Source organism: Panthera onca, chromosome E2, assembly GCF_046562875.1.
Source record: "Panthera onca isolate mPanOnc1 chromosome E2, mPanOnc1 haplotype 2, whole genome shotgun sequence".
Classification (NCBI taxonomy): Eukaryota; Metazoa; Chordata; class Mammalia; order Carnivora; family Felidae; genus Panthera; species Panthera onca.
The window spans coordinates 14,448,442-14,469,787 of NC_138353.1; the positions used below are offsets into that span (position 1 = coordinate 14,448,442).

General features: G+C 50.0%; 2 protein-coding genes across 3 annotated transcripts in view; both read left to right on the plus strand.

Moving 5' to 3' along the window:
• FCGBP (Fc gamma binding protein) overlaps positions 1-6,302 on the plus strand; it is a 40,137-nt gene extending 33,835 nt beyond the window's left edge. The window contains exons 18-20 of the mRNA XM_078438433.2: positions 1,978-2,361; positions 5,734-6,002; positions 6,127-6,302. Of these exons, the coding sequence (XP_078294559.2) occupies positions 1,978-2,361; positions 5,734-6,002; positions 6,127-6,136 (663 nt within the window). The 3' untranslated portion in view covers positions 6,137-6,302. The remainder of the gene's footprint in view (positions 1-1,977; positions 2,362-5,733; positions 6,003-6,126) is intronic.
• Positions 6,303-10,284: 3,982 nt separating this feature from the next.
• Positions 10,285-21,096, plus strand: FBL (fibrillarin rRNA 2'-O-methyltransferase). 2 transcript variants are annotated; one of them, XM_060651114.3, is made up of 9 exons: positions 10,285-10,417; positions 15,812-15,967; positions 16,074-16,175; positions 16,264-16,358; positions 17,506-17,676; positions 18,395-18,527; positions 19,855-19,967; positions 20,736-20,881; positions 20,992-21,096. In XM_060651114.3, the coding sequence occupies exons 1-9, from the start codon at positions 10,408-10,410 to the stop codon at positions 21,014-21,016; spliced, it is 951 nt and encodes a 316-aa protein (XP_060507097.3). In that variant the 5' UTR covers positions 10,285-10,407; the 3' UTR covers positions 21,017-21,096. The 2 variants fall into 2 exon arrangements, with proteins under 2 accessions (XP_060507097.3, XP_081647656.1); XM_081791530.1 differs by having other exon boundaries at positions 15,812-15,964.
• The last annotated feature ends 250 nt before the right edge of the window (positions 21,097-21,346 follow it).

Here is a 21,346-nt window from a genome sequence, read left to right on the forward strand (position 1 = left end):
AGATCATGACCTGAGCCGAAATCAGACGCTTAACCAACTGAGCCTCCCAGGCGCCCCGAATTCATTTAATGATCTTATGCACCAGGCACTATCGCAACAAAGAGAAGTCAGCCCAAGGCTGTCCGTTAGCAAGCGGGGGTGCTGGGATTGACACCCCAGCAGCCTGGACCGACACCCCAGCAGCCTGGACCCACCTTCTGAACTACCAGGCACCCTGCCCCCTCACAAGCCTATTTACCAAATAAAGGAAAGATGAATGACCACATTCCATACTCGCTCATCCCCATTTTATTAATGCCGGTAAGATAGGCTAGAAGGCCTGGAAGTTCAAGCCTTCTGGGGAAGGACATGCCAAACTTCTCCTTCCTCCAGGTCTCACTGCCTCCAGGAAGCCCTCCCTGATCCCCTAGGCTGGGTTACCCCTGTGCTTCCCCCATCCCAGCCCTGACAGCTCTGCCTGTGCCAGGTTTCCTAGATTCGTGAGTCTGGCATTCACCAGAGAAGTCTGGGCTGGGGAACCATCCGTAGAGAGATGGTATTTATCTCTTTTGTTACATCTGTTCTTTTAATGTTTTCAGACATTTATTTATTTATTTATTTATTTATTTATTTATTTATTTAATTTATTTGAGAGAGTGTGCAAGTGAGCAAGGGATGGAGAGAGAGAGAAGGGAGAATCCCAGGAGGGGCAGAGAGTCGGAGAGAGAGAGAGAGACAGATAGATAGAGAGAGAGAGAGAGAGAGAGAGAGAGAGAGAGAAAGAGAAGCCTGGCTCACCCAGGGCTCATGTTTTACCCAAAGCAGGGCTCAAGCTCACCTGAAGTGGGGCACGAGCTCACCTGATGTGAGACTCAAACTCATGAACTGTGAGATCATGACCTGAGCCAAAGTCAGATGCTTAACGACTGAGCCACCCAGACTTTTATTTTTAAAGAATCCAAACTTAAGAAAACTTGCAAGAATCGTACAAAGCACTCCCAGATACCTGTCGTTTAAGTTTCTTGTTGACCTTTTGACACGTTTGCTTTCGCAACCTCTCTGTGTAAGTTTATATGCACATTTCTTCTGAAGCATTTGAGAGTATGATGCTGACCCAGTGTCCCTTCGCCCCTAAGTACTTTAGCATGCACTCCCCAAGACGGAAGTTCATTTACAGGGTTATGATGGGATTAACTTCCAAATCAGGAAATGAACACTGATGCAATACTCTAAAAGATTGTATTTGAATTTTACTGGTTGTCCTCATAATGTCCTCTACAACGACTACCTGCTCCCCTGCGCCAGAGTCCAAATGAGGATCAGACGTTGCTTTCGGTTTTTATGAAATCTGATGAGGCCATCAGGTAGTGAACATAGAGAAGGTGGGTCAGCTGAGAGCCAGCTGGAGTACAGTGGCATCAGCTGGGATCATTGTCTCTCTCCCATGGGGTCTCATCCTCCAGCAGACTTGCCCATGCTTATTCCTATGGTGGCTGGGCAGGGTTCCAAGAAAGAGAGAGAGAGAAAGCTGTAAGGTCCCTGAGGTGCAAGCTTGAATTTGGTACAAGCATTGCTTCTGCTGCATTATAATAACCAAAGTATAGTTGTAAGGTGAGCCCAGATTCGTGGGGGAAGTGGAAGTAAATTTCATCTCTTGTCTTTTTTTTTTAATTTTTTTTTTTGAGTGAGAGAGAGAGAGAGAGCACGAGCTGGAGAGGGGCAGAGAGAGAGAGGCAGACCCAGAATCTGAAGCAGGGTCCAGGCTCTGAGCTGTCAGCACAGAGCCCAATGTGGGGCTTGAATTCACGAACTGTGAGATCATGACCTGGGCTGAAGTCAGACATTTAACCGACTGAGCCACCCAGGCGCCCCGTAAATTTCATCTCTTAAAGGAAGTTGCTGCAAAATCATTCTGCATGGGTCCAGAGGGCTGGAGGATTGTGTCGGAGGTTCCGATCCATCACACCGCAGTAACCTGGCCCCTCTCTCTGTGCACAGGTGAACTCCTCACTGCTGAGCTCAGACTGCAGCAAGCGCTGTTCCTGCTCCTCGAGCACCGGCCTGACGTGCCAGGCATCCAGCTGCCCGCCAGGCCGCATATGTGAAGTCCAGGCTGAGGCCCGGGACTGCTGGGTCCCCCAAGGTCTCTGTTCCCTCTTGGTGGGTTCCAACCTCACCACCTTTGATGGGATCCGCAGAGCAGTCACCTCCCCTGGCATCTATGACATGTCTTACCGCTGCCCGGGACGACAGAAAACCATCCCCTGGTACCGTGTGGTCGCTGATGTCCAGACTTGCCGTGGCGGAGTTGAAACTGTGGGCCAGGCTCACATCTTCTTCCAGGATGGGCTCGTGACTGTGAGCCCAAAGAAGGGCGTGTGGGTAAGCCGGGGCATGAGGGGGCGGGGGACTGTCTCCCCTGGGTTTTTGTTCTTCCTGTTGCAGTGTCCCCACAGTCCTGGCTGCCCATCTGTCTTGCATTTTCTTTGTCCAGATCTCCGCAGTTTAGTCTCTGGATTTGTGTTGGTCTCAGTATTTCAAACCTAGTCCCTCTGTTCTGGCTGAGTTCTCGAGGAGCAAAAACACGCTCAAGCGAATTAGTAGTTTTGATAATAGTGTTCATTGAAACTCTATTGGTCGCAAGTAACAGAAAAGGAATTCAGATCGCCTTGTGCAAAAAGGAATTTACTAGCCCACATAACTGGAAAATCCAGGGAGAGAGCCTCAGGAGTGGCTGGATCCAGGTGCCCTGGCAGTATTATCTGGATTTATGCCTCTGTCTTTTAGACTTGCTGTTCACCAAATCCATTTCATTCTCTGTGGTTCCCCACAACATACCCACAAGACAGGGACTGCTATTATCGACATTTAACACAGAGGATAAACAAGGGCCTAAGAAGGTGAAATCATTTATTTAAGTAATTCAGACAGTGCCTGGGATCCCACCAGTTTTGAACCCATCAGCACCAGGCTCTGTTCCCAACGACTTTGATGGGAACAAGATGCTGGTGGTAACCGTGGCTACAAGGGACCAAGATGGTTTCCAGGTGCTCAGTGGGAACTTGCTCTGGACTCTGACAAAACTGGGCCACTGATCCTTCCCTCACCTGCCCTTCATCTTGCTCTTCGGGACCCCCTCAGGCCTGTCATTGTTTGCCTCCAGGAGTCTGCTCCAGCCCCGTTGCCCCCTCCCTTCTGCCCCTTGACTTCCTCTCACTTAGAGCTGCCTTGCATTTACCAAACTCCATAGCTCTCACGACACCAATTTCAAATTTCTGAGAGAGGATCTGTTTGGCCAAACAGAGCTGATGCCGGCTTACGGTCTAATCATTCATGGCCCACGTGACAGAGACCCTGACCCAAGCATGGATGTCAGGCCACACTAAAGTCCCTAGAGGAGCACGTCCCTATTTCCATGACCTGTTTGTTGATTGCAGAGACATCCACCGGGGTTCTCTGGATTCAGGGGAGAGATACAGCCATGATCCATGCACGCCTCCCTCAGTGGATGGTCTGTGTCCTCCCACCAACACACGGAGATGGTCCAAGACTCAGCCCTGCTGGAAGCAGGGAGGCTTGAGTTCTCTCTTTAGGGTAATCAGGACCAATTATTCCTTTTCTCTGGCCATCTGCCTGATACATAATTCAGGTTAACAGACACCTACCCCTGACCTTCCCTTGCTCCTCTATCAAGAAACAGTTCTCTATATGGCAGACAGATGCTCTAGAAATGTGAATCAGATCAGGGGTAGAACTCTACGGTGGCTTCCCAGAGCAGCATTCCAAACTCAAGCCACCTGCCTTCCTTGGCCTACAAGACTTTGTGTGATCTGACTCCTGCTGGCCTCCAGCCCCACTTCCTGTAATTCCTTCCCTCATTAGCCATGCTAATGATTGGCCACACTGGCCTTTCTGCTTTTTGTACAGCAGACCAAGCTTGTTCCCGCCTTGGGACTTCACATTGGCTATTCCCGCCGCTACAGGGCTCTTTGCCCAGATTGTATGCATTGACTCCTCTCACCCTCCAGGTCTCAGTTCCAGTACTCCTTCTACAGTAAGGCCTTTTCTGACCAGCTACAGAAGCTCTCCCTCTCCATCCCAGTCTCAATGCTATTACTCTCTCTTACTTCCTTCAACATACTTCTCGATATCTGAAGTTATCCATTATTTGTGTTTATTGCCTTTCTCCATCACTAGAATATAATCCACAGGTGGACAATGGTCCCATCTGTCTTGATCACCACTTTGTCCCCAGCAGATGATTCCCAGGAAAAATTTGGTTTTGTGAATACATTCGGCCCTGTTCCCTCTACAACAGGCTAGGTGCCGAGTGACACAGATGTTCTTTCCTATCTTCTAGCCAGCCATCCATCCATCCATCCATCCACACATCCATCCATCCACACATCCATCCATCCATCCATCCACACATCCATCCATCCATCCATCCATCCATCCATCCATCCATCCACACATCCATCCATCCATCCATCCACACATCCATCCATCCATCCACACATCCAGTCATCCATCCATCCATCCACACATCCAGTCATCCATCCATCCATCCATCCATCCATCCATCCATCCATCCACACATCCATCCATCCATCCACACATCCATCCATCCATCCATCCACACATCCATCCATCCATCCACACATCCAGTCATCCATCCATCCATCCATCCATCCATCCATCCATCCACACATCCAGTCATCCATCCATCCATCCATCCATCCATCCACACATCCATCCATCCATCCATCCATCCATCCACCCATCCATCCACACATCCATCCATCCATCCACACATCCATCCATCCATCCACACATCCATCCATCCATCCACACATCCAGTCATCCATCCATCCATCCATCCATCCACACATCCATCCATCCATCCATCCATCCATCCACACATCCATCCATCCATCCATGCATCCATCCATCCATCCATCCATCCATCCACACATCCATCCATCCATCCATCCACACATCCATCCATCCATCCATCCACACATCCATCCATCCATCCATCCATCCATCCATCCATCCATCCACCTATCCATCTATCCAGGTATATCTACCTATCTTTCCAATCATCTGCCAGAGGAAGACCCAGACCCAAAACATTTAGAAAAAAAGAACTTTTCTTTCAAAGAAGGTTTTCCAGAGCATCTAACTTTATAAGGATTAACTCATCAGTGAAAAGAGACAACAGTTATTTCAAGGAAAAACTCAGATAGGGTTACCAAGGTTACTGAGTCCACAGCTTATGATAGAGAAACAGGAATTTTCTCACATAACTGTGATACTTTCCAGGTCATTATTTGTCTTTAGACATCAGCATTGAAAAATTAAGTCATGCAATTGCTTTTGTTAGAGAACCAATAACTTACAGGACATGCTTAAAGCTTCTTTTATTTTGAAAAGTAGAACAGGATGATGCTGGGGTTTGATCATGTATTTATCTGTCTGGTATAAAGTGCTCCCCACCATCCTGGCTGCCCTTAGAATGCTTTGTGCATGACCATTTATCCACTGATGCGTCTCTTTGTCCATCTGTCCTCTGTCCTTTGAACCTCTGCCCAAATCCCCAGCTAGCTGTGTATGCATCTCTCCATTCAGTGCATCCATCCACATCTTCATTGCTTTCAGCACCTGCGTCTCTTTTTTTTGCTCCTTGAACTTCTTGTCTTGCTTGGAGTCTCCATCCTGGTAACACTCTGTGTTTTCCTCAACCACCACCAGGTCAATGGTCTCCAAGTGGCTCTCCCAGCTGAGGTATTAACATCTGTGTCCGTGCGTCAGAACCCCGATGGCTCTGTGCTAGTCCAGCAGAAGGCAGGGGTCCAGGTGTGGCTTGGCACCAACGGGCAGCTGGCCGTGATGGTCAGCAGTGACCATGCTGGGAAGCTGTGTGGGGCCTGCGGAAACTTTGACGGGGACCAGACCAATGATGGGCATGACTCCCAGAAGACAACATTGGAGAGCTGGAGAGCACAGGACTTCTCCGCATGGTGAGGGATGTAGCATGGAAGCCAGGCCACTTGGGGCAGGGGCACTGGGGCCCTCGTGGGAAGCAGAAGGTCGGGGTAGGTGCTCAGTCTGCAAGAGGAAGTGCTAAGAGTCTGTCTTTTACAGTCACAGCTGATCAGCCATCCACCAGGAATGAGGACTTCAGGACCTGACCCTCCTGGAGACTGAAATAATTGGAGAGTGCACAGTGTCCCTGTGTGCCCCTACCCTGTTCTACCCCTTTGATGAGCCACTGAGGCCAACTGTGAAAGCACTGAATAAATATCTTGGGCTAACCTGCATGCTGATGTGTGTGCCTTATGCCTTCTCCTCCATGACTCTCCTTCTTGCACAGCAGCTGTCAGATGCCTGGGGCATCTGGCACACAATGAATATTTATTGGGGGGTGAAAGGATGGGTGGATGGGTGAAAAGGAGGGGGAAGGGAGGGAGGGAGGAAGGGGACATGAATGGGTGAATGAGGGGTGGAGAAATGGGAAGAGGAGGAAATGGATGATTAAAAGAGTGGATGAAGAGAAGATGAACAATTGGATGGAGGGAAGGGTCAAAAAGGGAAAGAGAGGGGCTCCTGGGAGGCTCAATCAGTTAAGCGTCTGACTTTCAGCTCGGGTCATGATCTCGTGGTCTGTGAGTTCGAGCCTCGCATCAGGCTCTGTGCTGACAGCTTTGAGCCTGGAGACTGCTTTGGATTTTGTGTTTCCCTCTCTTTCTGCGCTTCCCCTGTTTGCTCTCTATCTCTCGCTGTCTCTCAAAAAAATAAAACATTTAAAAAAATTTTTTAATAAAATAGGTCCTTTCAAAGGTAAGCATACTCTTACAATAGGACTCAGTCACTTGACTCCTAGAACTCTTTACCAAAAAAAAAAAAAAAGAAAGCATATTTCCACACAACTATCTGTACATGAATGTACCTAGCGGCATTATTCGTAATAACCAAAAACTGGAAACAACTCAAATGCCCATCATTGTGTGATTCCATCTGTAGGAAATGGGAAGACGGAAGTATTCTGAAACTGGGTCAGGTGATGGTTGTACAATTACATAAATTTCCTAAAATTCACTGAACCATACATATACTTACGGATTTTATGATATGTAAATTATGCTTTGACATATCATTTAAAAATTAACATGTTGCCGATACTACTAATAGGGAAAATAAGAAAATGGGAGGGGCGTCTGGGTGGCTCAGTTAGTGAAGCATCAGTCTCTATGATCTCGGCTCAGGTCGTGATCTCACGATTTGTGGGTTCCAGCCCCACGTCAGGCTGTGCCCTGACAGTGCGGAGCCTGCTTGGGATTCTCTCTGCCTTCCTCTCTCTCTGCTCTCCCCCAGTCATGCTCGCACGCTCGCTCTCTCTCCCTCAAAAACAAATAAATAAGTATTTAAAAAAAGAAAAAGAAAGAGAGAAGGAAGGAAGGAAGGAAGGAAGGAAGGAAGGAAGGAAGGAAAGAAAGAAAGAAAGAGAAAGAAAGAAAGAAGAAAGAAAGAAAAAGAAAGAAAATGGGAGAATGAATGGATTCAGGGCACGTGGTAGGATTGGCTGGGCAGTATTAGGGCCCACTTGGGTTTGTCATCATGAATCCAAAGTGAGACCAGCCAGCCAGAGTGTGGGTTTTTCTCTATCCACATTCAGCTGCCAGGATGCAAGTGCAGAGGAGAGAGAGGGTAGACTCAGTTGGGTAAAAAAAAAAGAAAAGAAACAAGTACAAAGCGTGAGGGTGTGAGCCACGGAGTGGTAGTAAGGATGGATGAGGAATCATCCTGGGCGGTGGGAATGGTGTGATCATGAAGGGGGTGAGGGACAGGGAAGAGGTTAGTTTAACGGATTGATGGCCAAAGGGTCATTGGAACAGTAGTTTTAGAGGGCGTGAGTTGGAGAGACCTGACGCGATGGGCAGACACTGAGACGCATGGAACTCGATTCTGAAGGGGCTGTGGTTTGGGCGGGGGTATCGCTCTCTGGGGAGGGGTCTTTCTCCCCCACTGGGCTAGGACCTCTGGGCTGCCACAGTCACCACTGTGTCCCCACCCCACCTGGGGTGTGAGCATGGGAAGGAAGGGTTGGGTGGAGGACAAGATCACTAGAGGAGAGAAGGTCAAGGCACTGAGGGGCCAGAACAGTTGAAATCACCAAGAATCACGGTAAGAGGAGCCTTATTGACAGCAGGCCCGGAGCAAAAGTTATGAGGTGAGCCCCGGTGACTTTGGAGAACAGGCAACAGGAATGGGAGCTGGGGCTACAGTGTGAGTGCACAGACTTCAAAGTCAGAGGCTTAGGGAGGAGGCAGAGAGGACACGGTAGGAAGATGCAGAGGAGAGTTTATTCTGGAGTTCTGGGAGCTAGGCAATGAGGAGCTAGGAGGGTCTCACCCCATCTGCAGGCCTGGTGGCTTGAGGGCTGAGTTGAAGAAAACAGCCCCTTCCTGGAAGGGCTGGACGGAGGGCATGCCTTCCGGGCAGAACTGTGTTGCGGTCAGAGCAGGAAGCTAAAAGGTAGGTTCAGAGGGAGTTGGGCATAGGAGAAAACTGGGGAAAGCCCTCGGTGCTCCCCCCTTCTCAGCCCCGGGTGTTCTGTACTGTCCCCATCCTGGCCCCGACCACTCTGGGCTGACACTGTCAGGGCACCTGTCTGCTCCAAGAGGGCGGGGCCTAGGACTCTTGCAGCCACCATTGTGTCCCCGGCACCAGACCAGAAGGCGCCCACTGACTACTCACCGGAATTGCCAATTTCAGGGCTGCGGAGCAAGCTGGCAGGTGAAACACCTCAGAGCCAGGAGATGGTGCCAGGATTCCAGAAAATAGGGCTGGCAACCCTAAATCTGCCCTGTCCTCTCAGTATTTTCGTCCTTTAAAAAAAGATCCTGTTAATTGGAAGGGAAATAGTAAAAATCCATAAGAAGTAGGTGACATGATCCCCAACTGGAGCCATCTGATTATTACACAGCCTCCAGAAATGCCGAATGAACTTAGCAGATTCTCCATCTTAATATTTAAACAGATTTTCAGAAATGCTTCTGTGTGGCTGGAACACCCCGCACATAGAACGCAAAACAGCATGGGTTTTTTCATTCACTTGGTAACATTTACTGAGGACCTTCTCTGTGCCAGGCCCAGTTCTAGGCACAGAGCGATACAGCAATGAATGGAACAGACTGGTGCATTCTCTTGCAGGTTTTTAGTAATTTCTCATAGTAGCACTTGTTTGGCTTTGCGGGATGAATATTAACATCATTAAATTACAAAGTACAAAATTCCCCCACGCTTATGTAGACTCTGCTCACTCCTCACTCCTTCCTCTGCCTGCACCCTGATGTCGTCTATCCTCATCTGCTGCCTGATCCACTGCCTTAGGCCCCTCCTTGGTCTTCCTGCTCTCATGGCTACTTCCACACTGTTTCCCACATGCACTGTGATCCCCTGTCAGATCACATCCCTTCTCAGTTCAGGAAACTTCCATAGCTCCATGTCACTCCGAGTAAAGGGCAAAGTCCTCGTCATGGCACAGAAGGCCCAGCGCAACTTCCCATGTTACCTCCCTGCTCTCCTCTCCTTCCACTCTCCCTGCTAACTCTGCCCCAATCACACCCCTCTCTGCGTCTCCAACCCTCCATGCCCTTCCTGCCTCAGGGCCTTTGCACCTATAATCCTCTCTACCTAGAATTCTTTTCCCCCCACGTAGGTGCATGCCTCACTCCTCACCTTTAAGCTCTTTGCTCAAATCACCTGATGCATTCCTTGACCACTGATTAAGAAATGTCACCGCCCCCCCCCCCCCCCCACCACAGTTCTATTTTCCTTTCCTTCTGTTATTTTCTCCAAAGCACTTACTGCCTTCTAATAACTCCCACTAGAAGATGAACTCCAGGAGGGTGGGGATTTGTATGTCTTGTTCATTGCTGTATTCAGTGCCTACAACAGTGCCTAAATGCTTTTACCAGTGCATGAACGGGAGCCCAGTATGGTCCCTGTTCTTAGGGGTGGATATAGGTCAGGGAAGGCTTTTGGGTGTAGAAGGATCCTTAAGGAGTTAATTGGAAATAGAGAAGAGGGACAGAGGGCAAAGCCTGGGGTGAGCCCTGATTACGGGATTGGAGGTGGGGTGGGTTAAGAAGAAGCAAGAAGCGCATTCAAGGAAGCGATCTCTCAACAAGCAGCGCGTTAAGCCACCGACAAGGCGGGGCCCTGAGAGACTGGCGAAGCCCCGCCCACAGCGCGCTCCCGGCCCCGGCCCCGGCCCCGGCTGGGGCTCCGAGGGGCGGGGCTGCGAGGCTGCGTCACACGCCGTACGTCGCCGCGCATGCGTTCCTTTCCACGTGCGAAAGCAGCGGACTCGTGTAGTCTGGGACGCTCCAGAGTCCTGACCCGCCGAGCTGAACTCTCTCCATGAAGCCAGGTGCAGGCCGGGTGTGGGGTCCGGGGTCTGGGACTGGAGCCGGCACGAATCGAGGGGCCAGACCGGAATCGGAGGGGCGGGGCCTAGGGGCAGGGGATCCGGTCTCTTGTGGGGAGGGGGATCCTAGTTCCGGTCTTCTGTGGCGAGGGGGTCTTGGTTCAGCCTTGTGACCGACACTGAGCCGGGGGGTCGGGTTCCTGGTCTGGAGATGTGTGACTGGCTTCGGAGGTCACGGTCGTGAGTCGAGGGTCCTGGGCCTGAAATGGGGGTTCCTGAACTAAGATTCATCTCACTGAGGCCATCATTAGGGGTCTTGGGAATTGGACAGGGGGTGGCAGTCGGGGGTGCTGATCCAGAGTCTGGATCCAGGCATCTGGTGTCTTGGATCTCTAGCCTTGAGATTTGGGGATAATGTCTTGGTTCAGAAGTGGAGAGTCCCGATTTGGGCTCGGGGAAAACCAACCCCCTTAGCCTTCTGTATCCCCGCCGCAACGATCGTCCCCTTAGCCCCCAGCCTGGCTTCTCCGAGAGGGCCGTGGTGAATGAGGACTCCCGGCTTGATAGTTTGTGGCCTTCTCTGTCCCACTTTCCCGCTCTCTACTCTCACGAGGGGGCGGATCCCTGAGGTTTGAGTGATCAGAATAATCCGCGGTGAGAACTTTCACAAGCCCAAGATACGATTCGTGTGGGGTGGCGGGGGAGAGATAGTCACAGGAGAGGAGTGATTTTATTCATTTGATATTCCCCGAGACTCTGATGAACCCACCCCTCCTTCCCTCGTGGCAGATTGAGGAGTGCTGGCTTTGACAGCAGAAAGGTGTCAATTTAATTCAGTTCTTTTCTTCTGAAGCTACTGTGTGGCCTTGGGCAAGTGGCTTTACCTCTCTGAGTCGGTTATCTCATCAGTAAAATGGCGCCCAGTTATAATTTAGCAAGATCGTGTTAAGAGAAAACTAGCATACTGCAGTAATCATTTGCAGTGCTAAGTGTACAGATCAACAGGTTGTACGTGGTAACCTCACACGATGTTGTATGTCAATTACATCCCAGTAAAGCTGAGGAAAAATAGCACAGTGCTTGACATAATAGTATTGCCTCTCATTGTTATCTGTATGTTTCTTCTCAAGAGGAACAAAGGTTCCTCTCCCTGGTGTCTCAGATCTTCTTAAATCAGGCTGTGCCCCTCCCCCAATTTGCTCCACTAGAGTTTAGGGGAATCTTCCACTGTGACCCAGAAGGTATTTCCTAGTGCAGGTTTTCCTCGTTTGTTTTTTTCTTTTTTTTCTTTTTTTTCTTTATTCCATGTGTGGAGAGATGGGGTCATCTGGTGGGAGGGGGGAGGGTTTGTGGATCCATGCCCCCTCCCAAGCTCCCCTTCTCTTCAGCATTTGGGGATCTCCTGATGAAATGGTGTGGAGGCTGCTGGGCTGTGTACCTCTGACCCTGTGATCCGATACACCTTCCTCCCAACCCTTCCCTCATTGTGTTAGGATTTCAAGTTGCCGAAGTTGTCTAGAGTCGGCCCTTCACTAAGGATTTGAGTCTGATTGAGAGAAGAATCCTTTGGGGGGTTTTGAGCAGGGACGGGATGCAGTCTGATACACAGCTTTAAAAGGATCAGCTTCTGGCTTCTGTGTGTGAAGGACGTCAGGATAGCAGAAGTGGAAGCGGGCACATCAGTGGGAAGTCTGTTGCCGTGATCTAGTAGGAGATGATGGGGTGTGGCCCAGGGTGGTAGCCTGACAAATTGTCACAGTTTGGAAATCTGTTTTGAAGATGGAGCCAGCAGCTTGTATGTGGGTCTAAGAGAGGGGTCAAGGATAACTAAGGGTTTGGGCATGTGTAACTGGAAGGATGGAGTGTCCGGTTTTGAGATGGGGGAAGGTTGTGGGAGGAGAGGAGAGCAGGTTTTAAACTTGGGGTCCGTTGGCCCCTCTCCCCGCCCCCCCCAAACTTCTGGGAAAGTGTGTGTGAACGTGTGTTTTCCCGAGGAACCGGTACTCCTAGTACATTTCTCTGGGCTCCTGGAGCTGAAATGGATTAGGCTAGGTTTTGAGACTCCTGCCCACTGCACCCCATGCCATGCCCACACTTCTCAGGTCTCAGTTCCATCAGGCCTGGGTTGAGTCTCTTAGGCCTGGTGGTTTCTCCCCTAAGTAGGAGGAAGGGGGACTCACTGTCCCCTCACTGAATACTCAAACTGTGTGCCAGGCTGTGTATTGAGAGGAAGCGATTTGTGTATATTAAGCCATTTGCTTATTCTTTACAGCTCTGCGAGGCGGGCACTGTGTTACAGCTGTATCTCCGTCTTAAAGATGAGGTTTTCAAGATCCCCATGAACCTTCCCTACTCTCTAGGGCCGTGAATGGCATGGCCATCGCCCTGTAGGGGATACACGAACTGCTTGAGGGGAGGGGACCAGGGCACTCTGGTCACCATGTCATCACCCGCTTCCTGAATGAACGGAGAGGGTGCTTTTTCCTGGAGGCAGAACCTGGGGGTTTAGGAGTCTTCAGCAGACCAGACAGTTGATTAAATGCTTACCAAGCCCGCCACACTTTGTGCCAAGTGTGTGCACGGTGCTGGGGGGTGCAGTGTGACCGAAACAGTTAAAACATCCCCGTTCCTTTTGGCCTTGATTCTGGTGCAGGAGTCAGGCAGTAATAACGTAAAAACTGCCACGTATGATAATTGCCAGGAAGAACAAGAAAGCCAGGTCAAGGTAGGGAGCCCAAAGACCCTTCTGAGGAAGGAATGTTTCACCAGAGACTCGAGTGCAGTGAAGAAGTGGGTGAGCCCAGCAAATGTCTGCAGGAGCCAGGAAGTGGGAACAGCAAATGTTAAAGGTTTAGAAGCTGGAGGACGAGCATGAGGAGGAAGAGCGTGAGGCCCAGCATAGAAAGAGTGAGGTCAGAAAAGTCAGCCGAGGCCGGAGCCTGGTGACGGCGGTTCTTAGTTTGGGCTGCACGTTTAGAATCTCCTGAGGAACTTTATTTATTTATTTATTTATTTTTAATTTTTTTAATGTTTATTCATTTTTGAAAGAGAGAGACAGAGCACAAGCAGGGGTGAGGTGGAGAGAGAGGGGGACACAGAATCCGAAGCAGGCTCCAGGCTCTGAGCTGTCAGCACAGAGCCCGATGCGGGGCTCGAACTCACAAACTGTGAGATCATGACCTGAGCCGAAGTCGGATACTCAACCGACTGAGCCACCCAGGCGCCCCCTGAGGAACTTTAAAAAGCCCTATGGTCAGGCCCCTACACTGGACAACTAATCAGAATCACTCTAAGTCCCAGGGATTAGCCAAAGGTGAGGCCCACTGATCTGGGGCTTTGGAAGCCAGAGAAAGGAATTTGGGTTTCATTTTCCTTTTTTTTTTTTTTTCTTTTCTTTTTTTCAATGTTTATTTTTGCTTTTGAGAGAAAAAGAGAGCACAAGCAGGGGAGGGGCAGAGAGAGACAGACACGGAATCCGAAGCAGGCTCAAGGCTCTGAGCTGTCAGCACAGCCTGACATGGGGTTGATGTAGGTTACTGTTAACATCCTGCTTTTCTCGGTTGGGTAGCAGATTGGCAGGATCCATTGTATTTTTTCCCTTCCTTCCTTCCTTCCTTCCTTCCTTCCTTCCTTCCTTCCTTCCTTCCTTCCATGTTTATTTATTTTTGAGAGAGTGGGGGAGGGATAGAGAGAGAGGGAGACAGGGTCCAAAGTGGGCTCTGCGCTGCCAGCAGTGAGCCCGATGCTGGGCTCAAACTCGCAAACTGCAAGATCATGACCTGAACCGAAGTCGGACACTTAACTGACTGAGCCACCCAGGTGCCCCTGGGTTTCATTTTCAATGGGATGGAAAACCGTTGAAGGGATTTGGGCAGGGGCATGAAGAGATCCAATTTGCAGTTTGAAAAAGGTCAGTCGCTAGCTGCCATGTGGACAGGAGACTGCAGGAGTAGAGGGAGGAGAAAGGTAGGCACCTCTGAGTCGTGTCTGGGGAGTTCTGAAACTGTCCATTTTTAACACTTCAATCAGGAATGGCGCTGAAAAGTTCTGCGTTTTCATCTTTAACGCCATTACGAGGCATGAAGCTTTCATAGAGGTGAATATGATGTGCCTTTCCCAAAACCCTAGCAAGCTTACTACTAAACAGTTTTATATCAAGTGAGATTATTTTTTAAAGCATCACTAATTTTCGCACTATTATTTTATAACTTGTGTGATTGGCTGAAAGTACGGCAGAGCTTAGGGAACCGCCACAGGAAAATACTGAATCTGTTAGTACCCGAATTCCGTCCGCCTCTGCCGTTGTTTTGTGCTCAGTGAAGGGAACGAGTTTGCCCTGACCTGAGCTTGTGAAAATAAAGCCTCTCTGAATCTCTTTTTTTTTCCTCCTGACTTTGCATGACGTCCACAAGCCCTACACTGCTTAGGCACTGTCGCCCATCCATAAAGGACAATTCAAGAGTTTTTCTCTTTGTTTTTTTTACCCCTGAGCTGGGAGGGACTTCTGCAAGTTTGCAAGCAGGGGGGTCAGATAGCAGAAAGGATACATCATGCCGACCTCCCCTCTGTTTGGGGGTTGGCACTTTTCTTCCAGACGAGGGAGGGCATGGAAATGTTTCCAAGGTCTGAGGGACCTTGCTGCCACGGTGCATGCGCACAGGCGGGTATTTGCGCTTCTCCAGACTAATACTGAAAATAGAATGGAGGAGCACCTAGTGACTTAGTCGGTTAAGTGTCTGACTTCGGCTCAGGTCGTGATCCCATGGTTCGTGAGTTCGAGCCCTGCATCGGGCTCACTGCTGGCAGCGCAGAGCCCGCTTTAAGGAAGGAAGGGAGGGAGGTTGGGAGGGAGGAAGGAAGGAAGGAAGGGAAAATACAATGGATCCTGCCAATCTGCTACCCAACGGAGAAAAGCAGGATGTTAACAGTAACCTACATCTCCCCTACCCGCACCCTGTAATTTTTCTCCCTTTCGATACTCAGTATTGTATGAGTTTTGCATTTATCCCCTTGGCCTCTATTTTGGTGGGGGGAGGGGGCATGGGGCGTGGATTACCACATATATCAACACGGCATGGCATTGTTTAATTTTAATTGTTGCTGAACTTTATAAAAGATACTATGTTGGGTGTGGTTTTCTTCAACTTGCTTTTTCACTTAACATTATGACCCTAAGATTTTCATAATCTATCTGTTGTGTGTAACTGTAGATCCCGTCATTGTTGATTATGAATGTGCCCGTTTTATTTGCCCATTCTGCCGATGGACATCTGGGTTGGGCCCGATTTTTTGGCTACTGTGGATATTTGTGGACACCCTCCAGTGGAATTACCAGATATAGGAATAATAACATCTCAAACTTCGTTGCCCTGATTCCTGTTTCTGTTGCCACGACAGGTTTCAGCCCCCGTGGGGGCGGCTTCGGTGGCCGAGGAGGCTTTGGTGACCGTGGTGGACGTGGTGGAGGTCGAGGAGGCTTTGGTGGGGGCAGAGGTCGTGGTGGAGGCTTCAGGGGCCGTGGCCGAGGAGGAGGAGGAGGAGGAGGACGAGGTGGTGAGTGACCTTGTAGGGGGGATGCAGTCTGGAGGCAGTGCCTGGGCTTGGGGCTCAGGAAGGAAGAGATGGGATGTCCCTGTGTCACTGCATCTCTGCCTTGTAGGTGGAGGGTTCCAGTCTGGTGGCAACCGGGGTCGTGGCCGGGGAGGAAAAAGAGGAAACCAGTCGGGGAAGAATGTGATGGTCGAACCCCATCGGCATGAAGGTGAGTGAGGAAGGCGGGGAGCTGCTGAGGGTGGGGTGCGGTGGGGTGCAGCCCGGAGTCTTCACCCTGCACTGGTCCCCTCACTTAGGTGTCTTCATTTGTCGAGGAAAGGAAGATGCGCTTGTCACCAAGAATCTGGTCCCTGGAGAGTCAGTTTATGGAGAGAAGAGAGTCTCCATTTTGGTGAGACCAGGGCCCTAGCTGATGGGGTAGCCAGCCGTCTGGTCTCCCTCCCGCCCCACTGTGCATCCTGTGCAGGCCAGCCAGAGGGTCATCTTAATACCCGAGTCCGATCCCTGTGGCCTTCAGGTCAAAGTCCCAGGTCCTCAGTGTGGCCCAGAGGACTGTGTGCATTCCAGCTCCCCCTCCCTACTCCCTCACCTCGCATCTTCCAGCCACACGGACCTCCTTGCTCATCCCCCAGTTGTGTGTGTGGCTGGTTCCTTTCACCCCCAGTGTCTCTGGTCGGATGTCACCTTGTCTTTCTCACAATGCCACCTTGCACCACCCAGTCTGTCAGAAGCAGTCCTCACTGCCCACCCTCTGCCCTGTTATCCCATTTTCTTAATGGCCAGGCCCACTCCTGCTCAGGGCCTTTCTGTGTCCTCTCCTGCTGCCTAGAATGTACTTCTCCAGACGAGTTGCACAGTCCCTGCCTCCCTCAGGGTCTACTGCAGATGTCTCCTGGGCTCTTCCCTGGCCACCCTTTCTCGTTTTCACCTGCTCCTTAGCCCACACCCCATACTTCATGTCCTCTTTCCTGGCTTGATCTTTTCACCTTAGCACCTGTCACTGGTTCCTGTACCATATGTGTTAGTTCTGTGCGTACTTAGTCCTTGAGGACAAGGGTCGTTGTCTCATTCTCTGTGCATCCCCGATGCCTGGCGTAGAGTCTGGCACACTGGGCGTGCCGGCACAGTGAATGGTTGTTGATTGATCGCACAGGTCCTGCTGTTGTCTCGTATGATCTTATCTCTGTGTTGATCGTCTGTCCCTGCCCCTTCTACCTGAATCAGTAACCTCCATGAGTGGGCAGGTCCTGCATGTGTTGTGGTCATTGATGTGTACCTGTGTTCATTTCTCTCTCTCTTCTCTCTTGAGAGAGAGAGAGAAGCAGGGCTTGTGCTTGCCCGATGTGGGGCTTGAACTCAGGAACCATAAGATCATGACCTGAGCCCAAGTCAGATGTTTAACTGACTGAGCCACCCAGGTTTCCACCTGTGTTCATTTCTTGAACAATGAATGAGCGCCTGGGGCCCTGGGGATGAGGGCAGTGGGGTCTAGCACAAGAGCCCAGCACTGACTTCCATCCCCATCTCTCCCGGCCCAGGAGGGAGATGACAAAATCGAGTACCGTGCCTGGAACCCCTTCCGCTCCAAGCTGGCAGCAGCAATCCTGGGCGGCGTGGACCAGATCCACATCAAGCCAGGGGCCAAGGTGCTCTACCTCGGGGCTGCGTCCGGCACCACTGTCTCCCACGTGTCTGACATCGTAGGCCCGGTGAGTGGATGGAGGGGTGAGTAAAGGCTGGTGATGAGGTGGAAGGAAGGGAGAGGCTGCCCCTGCCAGCCTGGAGGCAGTGGCCTTGGCTGCCTCCCTGTACCGTGTAGCTTGGGGCTAGGCCCTCCGTCTTCAAAGTGCCTGTGGGTGGAAGGAGCAGCTTGAACGCCTGGTCTCCAAAGCCTTGTTCAGCCTCACTCCTGAGTTCTTAGCCTGGAGGGAAAGGAGCTGTATAATTTAGTGGTTAAAAACCCCGGACTCTGGTGTGGCATTTAACAGTGAGGTGGCTTTCAGCAGTTAATAACTTAACCTGTCTGAGCCTCCGTTTATCCCTCTGGAAAATAGGGTTACTGTGAAGATAAACGAGTAAATTCCTGTAAAATAACAGAGCGGTGCCTGGCCCATTGTAAGTGTTCTTAGCTGTTAAGACTTCATCTCAGTGCCCTAGCTTCTTCGTTTTAAGGCCGTATTGAGGGACTCGGCTCTCAGATGAGCAAAGCGGGATTGAATCGAGCAAAGCAGGATTGAATCACTGTTGGCCGGTGACTTCATGTCTCTGGCTCTCACTTTATTCATCTGTAAGATGGACATAACAATAGTTGTTAAATGGTAGGGTTTTGATATGGGGATTTGCATGGCCACATGCAGTGTTTGGGCCCATAGTGGGTGTTCCATCTAAGAACCAGTATCAGTGTTTCTATTTTTTGATTTATTGTAGGACGGTCTAGTCTATGCAGTTGAGTTCTCCCACCGCTCTGGCCGTGACCTCATTAACTTGGCCAAGAAGAGGACCAACATTATTCCTGTTATTGAAGATGCTCGGCACCCACACAAATACCGCATGCTCATAGGTAGGGGTCCAGGATTGTGTAGTCCAGGCCACTCCAGGTTTCCTGGGAAAGGTGGCCAGAATCCCGATCTGAGTGGAAGCAGAGTGAATGAGCAGGCCTCCTGAGTCTGCAGGAATGAAGGGGGGGAAGGGGAGGGGGAGGCAGGTGAAGTTGTGGAATTTGGGTGTTTGGCAGGCCTGAAGGGCCAACCTCCTTCAATCTCCTGCGCCTCTCCCTAGGCACCCCCATACTTCCTGCCTCCCTCCAGAACATGGTACTTTTCACGCTGCCCCCTGGCTTATGTATAAAAGCCCCCATCCTCCTCGTTGTCTGGTGAGATCATAACCCAGAAAGCACAACCTGAGTGTGGCCTTGGCTGAGAGGGCCGTTGTGAATATTACTTTGTTTTAAAAAAAGAATTGGGAAGCATGATGTAAAACTGGAACTCCTTATAAACAACCCTCAGAGGTAACTGATAGGAGCAATTTAAAAAGCTGCTTTTCCCAATTTCAAAAAGTCAGTTTTCATTATACCCTCTTTTTTTTTTTTTTTTTCTAATCATACCAGCTTAAAAATAAGACTTTGCAAAAAAAAAAAAAAAAACCCACACACACACAAAACTTTGCATTTCGCTGGTTTTCTCTGGAGTTTTTTTTTCCCCCATGCATTCATACAATACCCTTTGTCCTGCAACTTACTTATTTATTTATTTATTTATTTATTTATTTATTTAGACAATCCTGCAGGGACTCTGGCCTGTAAGTGCTTTCCTTTACTTGCCTTTTACTTAAATGAATTTTTTTAGCATTTATTTATTTTCGAAAGACAGAGAGCATGAACAGGGGAGGGGCAGAGAGAGAGAGGGAGACACAGAATCTGCAGCAGGCTCCAGGCTCCAAGCTGTCAGCACAGAGCCCGACGTGGGGCTCAAACTCAGAATTTGTGAGATCATGACCTAGGCCAGTCAGACGCTTAACTGACTGAGCCACCCAGGCGCCCCTTTACTTGCCTTTTTGATGAGTGTCTGTTTACCCCCCATCCCAAGACCTGGGAGCATCTCGAGGACCAGGTCTGGGTCTGACTCATCTCTGTGTCCCCCACACCCGGCCCGGGGCTGGCCACAGAGTAGGTGGCAATCGTGACTTACAAGAGGAATGAATAGATGGTGTGACTGGGTTTCTTGGACCCATCCTGGGGGTACTGCAGAGGGAGGGAGATCAGTGGTGGGGATGTGAGACTGGAAGCAGGGGAGACTGCCAGGAACCTGCTGGTAACAGGGCACAGGCCTCATGGGAGGAGCCGAGAAGATCTAACATCCAATTTGTAACTGCCACTTCTTTCTCCCTAGCGATGGTGGATGTGATCTTTGCCGATGTGGCCCAGCCAGACCAGACCCGGATTGTAGCACTGAATGCCCACACCTTCCTTCGTAATGGAGGACACTTTGTGATTTCCATTAAGGTACAGGGCTTGGTGGAATCTAAGGTGGGGTGGTCATGTCTTCTCTGTAACTGCCAAGCAGTCAGTCAAAACGAGGAGGCCTCCATTCTCGGATGCCTCATCCAGCCAGCTCTATCCCTGCCCCAGTCGTATAGCACATGGTGAAAAATGTCTGCAAAACGAAAAGGCTTTGGGTTTGGCAATAGAAGGTACTGGTCAAGTGAATAATTGTGGAGTCTGACCATTTGAGTTTGAATTCCAGCTTGCTCTGTGACTTTGAGCAAGTTACCTAACCTGGGTACCTGTTTCTTCATTAGTCATATCTCTTTCAGTGTTGTCTGTAAGGATTAAATTTATCAATATATATGAAGTGTTTAGAACAGCATGGTAGAAAATAAGTTTTAGGTAAATGTTCGGTGCGTTTTCAAAAACGTTGTATTTTAAAATAAAGATCCTCAGCCAGATTCACCATTTGTTGGCCTTTTGTTACATTTGTTTTTGTATTCTCAGCATTACTATTGTTAAAGAAAGAGAAAATAAAAACAAAAACAACCCTGGGTATAAAATTTAAACACTAGCTTTTAGATAAATAGGTCTCTGTTAAAGTCTTCTGTTGTAAGTCCAAACCAACTTGAAGAAATTTCTGTGATGAAGTCTTTTCCCTCCACTCCCAAAACCTGAGTTTCACTGAGTTTCCAATAAAAAACAAATACCTGTGGTTTAAAGAGCAAAAGAAAAAAAAAGAAGCCCAAAGCCTTGCTGCAGACTTCCAAGTTCTCTCTTCTGCAGGCCAACTGCATTGACTCCACAGCCTCTGCTGAGGCCGTGTTTGCCTCTGAAGTGAAAAAGATGCAGCAGGAGAACATGAAGCCCCAGGAACAGTTGACCTTAGAGCCTTACGAAAGAGACCACGCTGTGGTGGTGGGCGTGTACAGGTGAGCAGGGGGCCCTGGAAGCCACCAAGACAGCCCTGCGCCTTAGCCCTTGGTAGGAGTGCCGGAAAATGGTGACAGGCTCTGAATCCCCTCTCTCCTTCCTCTCACAGGCCACCTCCCAAGGTGAAGAACTGAACCCCAGCGCCATCTGGATTGCGAGAGATTGTGTTGCTACTGTTACACGTGTGTTTTTCTATTAAAAGACTCATCCATTGCTCCCGTCTGCTGATTGCTCAGCGACCTCCATTCAACAGAGCGCATGCTCCCTTGGTCAACTGGCGCGGTGGTGGGGGTGGACGAGCTCATCCGGTCACACGTGCGCATGTTCCTTTCTTGGCTGCCTTTTGCGCAGTCGCAACCCGGGTTTCGGCGTTTGGGCGGGGTTGGTAGCTTACTGTGCGCGTCTACCGGTAAGCTCCGCTGCGCGCAGGCGCGGAGTGTTACCTTGGGTCACGTGGGTGAAGC

What these genes read in the sequence shown, in the direction of transcription:
- FBL (XM_060651114.3), top strand. An exon ending in AGGAGGAGGAGGACGAGGTG is followed by an intron (nt 15,968 to 16,073) that starts GTGAGTGACCTT and finishes TCTGCCTTGTAG; the next exon opens with GTGGAGGGTTCCAGTCTGGT. An exon ending in GTGGTGGTGGGCGTGTACAG is followed by an intron (nt 20,882 to 20,991) that starts GTGAGCAGGGGG and finishes TTCCTCTCACAG; the next exon opens with GCCACCTCCCAAGGTGAAGA.